The sequence below is a fragment of the Calidris pugnax genome, unplaced genomic scaffold (genome assembly GCF_001431845.1).
Source record: "Calidris pugnax isolate Ruff unplaced genomic scaffold, ASM143184v1 scaffold9, whole genome shotgun sequence".
NCBI classification, from domain to species: Eukaryota; Metazoa; Chordata; class Aves; order Charadriiformes; family Scolopacidae; genus Calidris; species Calidris pugnax.
In genome coordinates, this window is record NW_015090778.1 from 1,039,357 (window position 1) to 1,049,194 (window position 9,838).

The window sequence follows — 9,838 nt, forward strand, 5'->3', positions numbered from 1 at the left end:
GGGGGCCGCCGCTGATTGGGCCCCATCCCGCTCCCGTCAGAGGGCCGGGATGACGCAGGGCGGCCATGGCAGCGCGCAACCCGTGGCTCCCGCGCAGGCCGGCGGGCGGGCGAGCGGGGCCTGGTGCCCCGGTGCTGCCTCCCGCCGCGGCCAGGCACCAGGGAGCCCCCGCCACCTCCACCTGTTCTCCCCACAGCGCTGCCGTGCTCAGCTCCGCATCCCTCCAGTCTCCACATCCCCCCCAAAAACCACCCTGTGGCTGCGCTTGGATGGGGGTGCCCCACTCCGCTGCCCCCCATGGCTGTTGGGGGGGCTGGTTGCTGCCTGTGTGCCAGGCAGGGCTGGGGCTGAGTCCCTCCCGGGGGGCATTTGCCAACTCGCCATCTCTGCCGGCCCCGAGCGGGGCTGGAGTGACCCCCAGGGCTGCCCCCACCGCGGGGACAGGGTGGTGGTGCTGGGCGGGCAGTGCTGGCACTGGCAGGCGTCCCCTCGGCTCCGCCGGCTGCCAGCAGCCCCGGAGAAGGGAGCTTTGTTCCCCGGACGCTCAGCCCGGCTGCGGCCCCCGTGGTCTGCGGGCACCGGCGCTCCCCCGGTGGGTGCTGGCGGGGCCAGGCGGTGGGGACTGGGGTGGGATGGCAGAGGAAGGGGTGGATATTTGGCACATCTCTGGCCAGGAGGGGTGTCGAAGGGGGGCTGAGGCTCCTTGTGCTTCCCCTCTGCCGTGGGGCACACATGGGCAGGAGCTTCCAGCAGCTTCCCCTGAGCTGGGGTGGGCGATGGCAGGATTCACCCTGGCCACCAGGCAGCACCCACGGAGCATCCCCTCTCGGCGGGTCTCACCAGGGCAGGTCACTACTTCCAAACCCCCTTTCCACCTTCCCCGGAGAGAACCTGGGGCTGCCCCATCTCCCCACAGGGTTTTGCAGCATCCCCGCAACTCTCCACAGCAGGAACCCCCTGCTCAGCAGCCAGAAACACGGGGTGCAGCCCCCCCGAGCTGGGGCAGCTACACCAGTAGGGACTGGGGAGCACAGCATCCCTCTGGCTGGTGAGCCCAGAGAGATGTCCCTGTGGATTTGTGGCGCTGGGGTGATTCTGTTTGCCCCCAGCTTTGCTCCTGGAGCTGCGCTGCAGCCCCAGTCTGTCCCAGTTGGTCGTGTGCTCATTGCCCAGTTGGGGGGAGCGGTGCAGGGTCAGCTGGGACTCAGTGTGGGGCCCTTCCTGGTGGCACCACTGCCCACCATGGTGTGAGGACCACTCTTCTGTGGGATGCCCTGGACTCCTTGGCCCCAGGCAGCCCCAAGCTGGTCAGGGTGGGAAGTCACCAGCTCCCCGTGGCCCCGTCCGTCTGTGACCCTGCTCATCCAGCAGCTTCTCTATGGAGTTAAAGGCAGACACTGGCATTTCTTATGGTGCAGAGGCAGGGAATCACCAGCCAGCAGCCCTGGCATGGTGGTGAACCCCTGCCCTGCTGGGGTGGTGGGACCGACCGTGGTGGCAGAGGGCAGCGAGGGGACCCGCTGCCTCACAGGGGTCTGCTCCCAGAGGGGTCCAAGATCCTCATTTTGGGGTGCCCACACTTGCAGTGTTGGGGGTTGTCACCGGTGGGGGTCCCACCTTGCCAGGACGGGGTTGCCCCATGGAACATCATCTTGCTGCAGCTTATCCTGGCTGGGAAGGGGCCGTTTCCAGCGTTGCCCTGGTCGGACTCGGTTCTCCGGTGCCCATGGCATGCTGTGCCTGCTGGGCGCCAAGAGCATCACGGAGGGTCGGGGCTCCTGCAGCTGGTGGCAGGGTTGGTGGGTGACACAGCTGATGGGTAGGGCATTGGTATTTGGGGAGGTCTGGCTGCCGGTCGAGGGGTTTCCTCCATCCCTCAGCCCTGATTCCTCATCCCGGGGATCCCGGGCCAGGGCTCTCCTCCGGGGCTCCCTCGGCGGTGCCTGCAGCTCGCCCTCCTCGCCGCCCCGGCTCCTGGCTGGCGCGGAGGAGCTTGGCTGCACCGCTGGGGTCTTGGCGGGGAAAGCGCAGCGCAGCCGTCCCCTCCACAAAGCCGCACTGTTCAGAACAAATCCGCCTAGAATTGGGCTGCATTTTTGTCAAGTGATTCATCAGCACGTGAATGGAAAAGGCTGGAGCCCACTGAACCAGGAACCGTTCCCTGCGCCTGCAGCCGCGGGGCCGGCGTCGGAGCGTGGCTCTCCGGAGCGGGATGCACCCGAGTTACGCCGCAGCCGGGTGCGGGAGGATGCGGGGTCTTGCGGGGGGGGAAGGGGTGGCCCGTGCCTGCGGTGACCCAGGCCCTGTGCTGCTGGGATGGAGGGTGACACTCACCACCCCGAGCTCCCCCAGCCCAGGGAGAGGGGCTGTGCCGAGGGGCTCACCCTTCTGCTGGGAAGGGACCTGGGGCTTCCCGGTGTGCCCGGGCAGCCTGGCCCTTCCCTGGGAGAGGGAATGTAGCCAGGAAAGCCCTGGGTGCAGCCCTGGTACTGGCAGGCGTTGCATCTGCCTGCTCTGCACCGATTGAGCACCCATGTTGACCGAGGGCAGCTGTTTTGGGGAGTCTGTTCCCCAAGCCCTGCTCATGCTGGTGGTCACTCTCCAAAATAAACTCAGTTGGCACTTTACTGGTACCCACGAGGGGCAGTGCCCCCCTGACCTTCAGTTTAAATAACCCATCTGCATGCCCCCGTGGTATTTATAGAGCGGGGTCAGATTCCCTCTCCTCGCCGTGCCAGGGGAAAGAAGGCAAGTCTGTCTGTGCCAGGCTGGTGGGCAGCCCCTGGCTGCTCCCACCCCAGCACTTTTTGGTGGGGGGACACAAGCTGTGTCCCCAGCTTGGCTGGCACTTGCCCTCCTGCCCCCCTGGGCAAAGCGCAACTCCCCATTCCCTACCCCACAGCGTGCAGTGGGGCTGATAGGGCCCGGGGTGCCCCCAAGGGATGGGGAGCCCTGCGAGCCCCTGCACCCCGGCTGTGAGGGTGCTGAGCAGGAGCTGCAGCTTTGGGGCTGCCACTGTCCCCAGGGCTGGCCGGGAGCTCCCATCCCCATGCTGTCGGAGGGAGCTGTGGGTCTGGGCGCAGGGACCCAGCCCTCGCACACCTGAGCGGCTGCGGCCACCGCGACCTGCACCGAAGTGGCCGCCGTGCCCTGAGCCGGTGAGCGAGGGCGAGCTGGCTGCCCGCCCCGCGGGTCGCTGCCACGTGCCGAATGCTCACATGCCGGTCTGTGTGTCCCCGGGACGCGCTGGCAGCGTGACCGCAGGGACCCTTCATGGCAGAGCTGTGACCGCAGGGACCCTTCATGGCAGAGCTGTCCCCACGCTCCGGGGCACTGCGGCATCGCTGGCCCTGGGGCACCCGAGCTTGTCCCCCGGTAGCCCACGCTGGGACAGCCCCGGGGCTGTGCAGAGCCACGGGGGAGCTCTTGCCTTTGGTGGGGCTGCCGGCTGGGGACCTCGCTGCCTGCCCTCAGTGTTTTTCCGCTGCCCCGGCCCTGGGCGTCCCCGGGTTATTTCCGCAGGAAGCGACGCCCCGTGGCCCCCGGAGGATGCGGTTTCTGCGCCTGCAGAGCGTGAGGCTCCAGGCGCCGGCACGAGGGTCTGGCAGGGAGACAACAGAAGGGACCCCACGCTCTGTCTGTGGAGGGCGAATGCAGCCTGGTCCCAGGACCCCCATTCTGGCGAGGGGCTAGGGGCTGGTGGGCTTCCTAGCCCCTCTGGGAGGGATGCTGAGGACCCCGGTATGAGCTGCCCCTGTGGGCACTCGGTGGGCAGCACTGGTGCCCACGCTGCCCACAGCGAGCGACTGGGGTGGTGCCATGGGGACACGGCTCCTGCCTCCCTCTGCACCCAAAGGTGACCCCCAAATAGCTCCCTCTGCCCTTTTCTCCTCCAGCCCTGCCAAGCCACGCAGGCGCTTGGCCCGAGCCCTCGTCAGAGACTGGCTTAATTAATGACAGTGGGCAAATACCGCGGTGCTCCCAGGGCGCTGCTGGCGGGTTTTAGCTGTCCCAGGGCCATCTGGGTGACAGGCACAAGCCCGGGCAGGGCCAGGCTGTGCCCACGAGCCCAGCAGGGGCTGGGCAGGGACCGAGCCAGCGCTGGCCAAGGGTGACCCGTCTGCCATGGCTTCTGGCGGTGGGGCTGGGCAATCCTGGGGTGACTTTTCCTTATCACCGACCATGGAGGTGCTGCTGCAACACTCCCCGTCACCATCTCACGTGTACCAAAGCCCTGTCCCTTTGGGGACAGCCTGGGACATCCAGCTCCGTGGGCAGGCGAGCATCTGCAAGGAGGGTGGGGGCTTCTCTTCGGGGAGCCAGCCCTGCACGAGGGGTGGGAGCCCCCCAGGGATGGGGGAACTGAGCAGGACCATCCTGCCCAGGCAGCACCTCTGGTCCCTGGCCACCCCCGCTGACCCCGCTGTCTCTCCGTTGCAGTGATCCGAGCGAAAGCCGTCTCTGCGAAAGAGGTGGATTCGGGGAACGATATATACGGGAATCCGATCAAACGAATCCAGTATGAAATCAAGCAGATCAAGGTAATGGGGCACACGGGGGCAGGAGATGGGGAGGGAGGGGACAGGGCAGCCTCTGCGATGGCCGCTCACTCCTGCTCCTCCTTCCCAGATGTTTAAGGGCCCCGACAAGGACATAGAGTTCATCTACACGGCTCCGTCCACTGCCGTGTGCGGCCGGCTGCTGGACACCGGCGGGAAGAAGGAGTATCTCATCGCAGGTGGGTGGCCACAAGGGAGGGCTTTTGGAGGTCTTTGGTGGCAGGGCTGGCCCTGAGATGTGACTTCTGAGATGCCTGTGACGTGGGTGCCCATTCCCCGGGCACAGCACCCCACCAGCCCTTGTTGGACCCCTCCTGTGTCCTGGCCGTGCTCGGCAGCCCCTGGCTGGGGGGCTGCAGGGGCAGCTGGGGGTCGAGCCGCCACTCCCTGGGGTTCACTGGGGTCAGAGAACACCAGGGATGGACACCCAGGCTGGGCTGACCCTCCAGCACCCCAAGTCAAGGCTGGGTCCCCGGGCACCTGGGGGTCCCTCTGAGCGGTTGGTGTGTCCTCCTCTCCCCAGGCAAGTCAGAGGGCAACGGGAAGATGCACATCACGCTCTGTGACCTGGTCTCCACCTGGGACTCGCTGAGCCCGACCCAGAAGAAGAGCCTAAACCAGCGGTACCAGATGGGCTGCGAGTGCAAGGTGAGCACGGGGCTGCTCCCAGCTCCTGCACCGCCGGGGGGTGGGGTGTGCAGCCCCAAGACCAGTGTGGGCTTCATGGTGGGATGCTCTTCCCCATCCTTCAGGGATGACACTGTGCAGGGGGCACAGCACGTGGCCAGGGATATGGGGCAGAGTGGGTCCCTCCATCTGGGACCCTAGGACCTTCACCCAGGGGTTCCCTCAGCCCTCCACATTGGGGTCACATCCCTGCTGTACCCCACGGGGATGGGGCAGCCTGGCATCCCTGGTCCAGAGCTGGACCACCAGCCCCCCGGTCCTACTTCCCCCAGCCCCAGCGTCCCCTCCCTGGGGTGGTGGGTGACCAGTGTCTCATGTGTGCAGATCTCGCGCTGCCTCTCCATCCCCTGCTTCGTCTCCTCCTCGGACGAGTGTCTCTGGACGGACTGGGCGATGGAGAAGAACAACGTGGACGGGCGGCAGGCGAAGCACTACGCTTGCATCAAGAGGAGCGACGGCTCGTGCGCCTGGTACCGCGGCATGGCCCCCCCCAAGCAAGAGTTTCTCGACATCGAGGACCCCTAAAGCCAAACGAGCGCATTCCAGTAGCCAGTAGGAAAAAAACAAAAAAACAAAACAAAAAAAAAAAAACTGGTCCACACTGATATCAATTCCTGGAGACAGCATGAAAATCCGCTCGGCTGCGGGGGTCCCCGGGCTGCGGCGCCTGCCACGTGCATGCGGGGGGCAGGGGTGGGGACCCCCTCTGCCACAGGCACCTGGCAGCCCGTGGCAGGGCTGAGCGGGGTGTGGGGGACCCCCCTCCCCTCCAGGGCCATGTCCCTGCCTGGCCACGCTCAGCCCTGGCACCCTGGCAGCTGTGAAGGAACCGACCCCTGGTGAGTGGTGGGAGCTGCCCCGTCTGCGTAGCAGGTCTACCAGTGCCCCTGCCGCGGGGCAACCGCCCCAGCAGCTCCTGCCACACTGCCCTCCCCACCCCAGCCACCCCCCCAGCACCGGGGACCCCCCTATGCCCCTCCCCACCCACTGCTTGTCCGTCCCTTTGGGGTGCAGGAGGGGCACAGCGTGCCAGGAAGGGGCTCTGGGGGGGCTTTACCGTGTGGCAGAGCCCCCCGATTGTGTGCGAGGGGGCTGGATGGCTCCTGTGCAGGTGCCTTGTCCCAAAAGCTGGAGGGGGCACATGTGGCTGGGGGTCACCCCTCCTGCCCCCCTGCATGCAGCTGGGCGCTGCTGCCCCTCTTTCCACGTGCTCCTTGCCCCATGGGGACACAGAGGTGAGCGGGGGGGTTCACTGCCTTCTCCAGCATCGTAGTGGGGGGGTCCATCCCCACTGTGACCTCCTGCACGGGTGGGAAGCTGCTGCCAGACCCTTCTGCCACCATCGCCATGGGCTCAGCCCCACCGGCCTTGGCAGGCAGCAGGGCTCAACAGTGGGTCCCCCCCACCCCCCCAGCAGGGCACCCGAGGCAGGAGTGGGTCCCGAGGAGCCCTGGGTGTTTACCATCCCCTCGGGCAGCCGTTTTCTGGGCTGTGCTGTGGCCTTGGGCATCGCAGCCGGTCCCACTCCCTGCTCTGCGGCAGCAGGGATGGAGGCCAGTGCCCAGGAAAACCCGTCCCCTCCAGGGAACCCTCCCACACACCTCGGGCCCCGCTTTCTCTGAGCCATTCCCACGTCGCAGCGGCGCTGGCCGGTGCCCACGGAAGGCGGGTGGCACCGGTGTGCCCGCCACCCCCATCCCGCAGCTCTGGGAGTGAAGGGATCATGCTGGGAGTGAAGGGATCATGCTGGGAATCAGCCCCACAGCCCTGCTCCGGGGGTTTGGGGTGGGGGTGTGGGGGAAGGTTTTCATGCTGTGGAGGTTTAAGATGTCGTACTGGACCAGTCTGGGCAATTTCAACGTATTAAAAGAGAAAAAAATTAAAAAGAAAGAAAAAAACAAACAAACAAACAACAACAACAACAACCAAACCAAAACCCCAACCTCTAATCAATCCCATATACGACTCCCGGTCGCTTTTCTGTATGGTTATACCCTCTGTGCCGATGCTGCTGTCGCTGGTAGTCTGTCTGTGAGTCAATATCGCCACTTGTTTTCCACCGCCTCTGTGCTCCCTGTGCTCTCATTTCTCTCTCTCCTCGCCAGAAACCGGGCTCACACCGGCCCCGGGCGATAGGGTCGGGAGGGGTGGGAGGTGGGGTCTCTGCACCGGCGGTGACCGGGCGGGACGGAACGGTGATGGGGGACGAGCGGTCAGTGCTCCCCCTCTCCCCGAGCACCGGGTGGCACCGGGCGGGATAGAAGGGCGGGGGGATGGACGGCCGGTGCCCCCCAACCCCGAGCCCCTCCGGGCACCGGGCGGGACAGAACAGCGGCGGGGGGACGAGTGCCCGGTGCGCCCCCATCCCGAGCCCCTCCGGGCACCGGGCGGACAGAACGGCAGCGGAGGACGGGCGGCCGGTGCTCCCCCGTCCCCCGAGCACCGGGTGGCACCGGGCGGGACAGAACGGGGACGGGGGAACGAGCGCCCGGTGCGCCCCCACCCCGAGCCCCTCCGGGCACCGGGCGGACAGAACGGCAGCGGAGGACGGGCGGCCGGTGCTCCCCCGTCCCCCGAGCACCGGGTGGCACCGGGCGGGACAGAACGGGGACGGGGGAACGAGCGCCCGGTGCGCCCCCACCCCGAGCCCCTCCGGGCACCGGGCGGGACAGAACGGCGGCGGGGGGATGAAGGGGAGGAACGGCCGGTGCCCCCGCCCCGAGCCCTTTCGGGCACCGGGAGTGACGGAACGGCGGCGGGGGGACGAGCGGCGGATGCCCCCCTTCCCCCGAGCACCGGGTGGCACCGGGCAGGACAGAACGGGGACGGGGGGACGAGCGGCCGGTGTTCCCTCACCCCGAGTCCCTCCGGGCACCGGGCGGGACAGAACGGCGGCGGGGGGATGAAGGGGAGGAACGGCCGGTGCCCCCCAACCCCGAGCCCCTCCGGGCACCGGGCGGGACAGAACGGCGGCGGGGGAACGAGCGGCGGATGCCCCCCCTCCCCCGAGCACCGGATGGCACCGGGCGGACAGAACGGCGGGGGGATGAACGGCCGGTGCCCCCCAACCCCGAGCCCCTCCGGGCACCGGGCGGGACAGAAAAGCGGCGGGGGGACGAGCGGTCAGTGCCCCCCTTCCCCCGAGCACCGGGTGGCATCCCGCGGGGGGTGCGAGGCCGGAGCCGCCGGGCAAGGAAGGCGGAGGCTGAGGGGACGTTCTCAACCCCCTCCCGGCAGCGTCGGGGGCGGGCTCGACCGGGAATAACGGGAACGACAGGGATGGGAACGGGAGCGGGGGCTGGACCGGAGCTCTGCGCCTGCGCACAACCCGGGAGTGACGGAACGGCGGCGGGGGGACGAGCGGCGGATGCCCCCCTTCCCCCGAGCACCGGGTGGCACCGGGCAGGACAGAACGGGGACGGGGGGACGAGCGGCCGGTGTTCCCTCACCCCGAGTCCCTCCGGGCACCGGGCGGCACAGAACGGCAGCGGAGGACGGGCGGCCGGTGCTCCCCCGTCCCCCGAGCACCGGGTGGCACCGGGCGGGACAGAACGGGGACGGGGGAACGAGCGCCCGGTGCGCCCCCACCCCGAGCCCCTCCGGGCACCGGGCGGGACAGAAAAGCGGCGGGGGGACGAGCGGTCAGTGCCCCCCTTCCCCCGAGCACCGGGTGGCATCCCGCGGGGGGTGCGAGGCCGGAGCCGCCGGGCAAGGAAGGCGGAGGCTGAGGGGACGTTCTCAACCCCCTCCCGGCAGCGTCGGGGGCGGGCTCGACCGGGAATAACGGGAACGACAGGGATGGGAACGGGAGCGGGGGCTGGACCGGAGCTCTGCGCCTGCGCACAACGGGGGCGCTGAGGCCACGCCTCCCCATCCAGGCCACGCCCCCTCCGCGTCCCCGGGCGGGCTGAGGGCGGGGCCCCGCCCTCAGCCCGCCCGGGGACGCGGAGGGGGCGTGGCCTGGATGGGGAGGCGTGGCCTCAGCGCCCCCGTTGTGCGCAGGCGCAGAGCTCCGGTCCAGCCCCCGCTCCCGTTCCCATCCCCGTCGTTCCCGTTATTCCCGGTCGAGCCCGCCCCCGACGCTGCCGGGAGGGGGTTGAGAACGTCCCCTCAGCCTCCGCCTTCCTTGCCCGGCGGCTCCGGCCTCGCACCCCCCGCGGGATGCCACCCGGTGCTCGGGGGAAGGGGGGCACTGACCGCTCGTCCCCCCGCCGCTTTTCTGTCCCGCCCGGTGCCCGGAGGGGCTCGGGGTTGGGGGGCACCGGCCGTTCATCCCCCCGCCGTTCTGTCCGCCCGGTGCCATCCGGTGCTCGGGGGAGGGGGGGCATCCGCCGCTCGTTCCCCCGCCGCCGTTCTGTCCCGCCCGGTGCCCGGAGGGGCTCGGGGGGGAGAGTACCGGCTGCTCGTCCCCCACCGCCGTTCTGTCCCGCCCGGTGCCACCCGGTGCTCGGGGGACGGGGGAGCACCGGCCGCCCGTCCTCCGCTGCCGTTCTGTCCGCCCGGTGCCCGGAGGGGCTCGGGATGGGGGCGCACCGGGCACTCGTCCCCCCGCCGCTGTTCTGTCCCGCCCGGTGCCCGGAGGGGCTCGGGGT

The 9,838-nt window shown here is 68.9% G+C and overlaps 1 protein-coding gene across 1 annotated transcript; it reads left to right on the forward strand.

Moving 5' to 3' along the window:
* The first annotated feature begins 4,391 nt into the window (after positions 1-4,391).
* TIMP2 (TIMP metallopeptidase inhibitor 2) lies at positions 4,392-5,841 on the forward strand. Its single transcript, XM_014954157.1, has 4 exons — positions 4,392-4,541; positions 4,630-4,738; positions 5,083-5,207; positions 5,571-5,841. The coding sequence occupies exons 2-4, from the start codon at positions 4,630-4,632 to the stop codon at positions 5,769-5,771; spliced, it is 435 nt and encodes a 144-aa protein (XP_014809643.1). The 5' UTR covers positions 4,392-4,541; the 3' UTR covers positions 5,772-5,841.
* The last annotated feature ends 3,997 nt before the right edge of the window (positions 5,842-9,838 follow it).

Coding starts and splice junctions, on each gene's coding strand:
- TIMP2 (XM_014954157.1), top strand. CDS start 4,630: ATGTTTAAGGGCCCCGACAAGGACATAGAGTTCATCTACACGGCTCCG. Junction 4,739..5,082: donor GAAGGAGTATCTCATCGCAG/GTGGGTGGCCAC, acceptor TCCTCTCCCCAG/GCAAGTCAGAGGGCAACGGG. Junction 5,208..5,570: donor AGATGGGCTGCGAGTGCAAG/GTGAGCACGGGG, acceptor TCATGTGTGCAG/ATCTCGCGCTGCCTCTCCAT.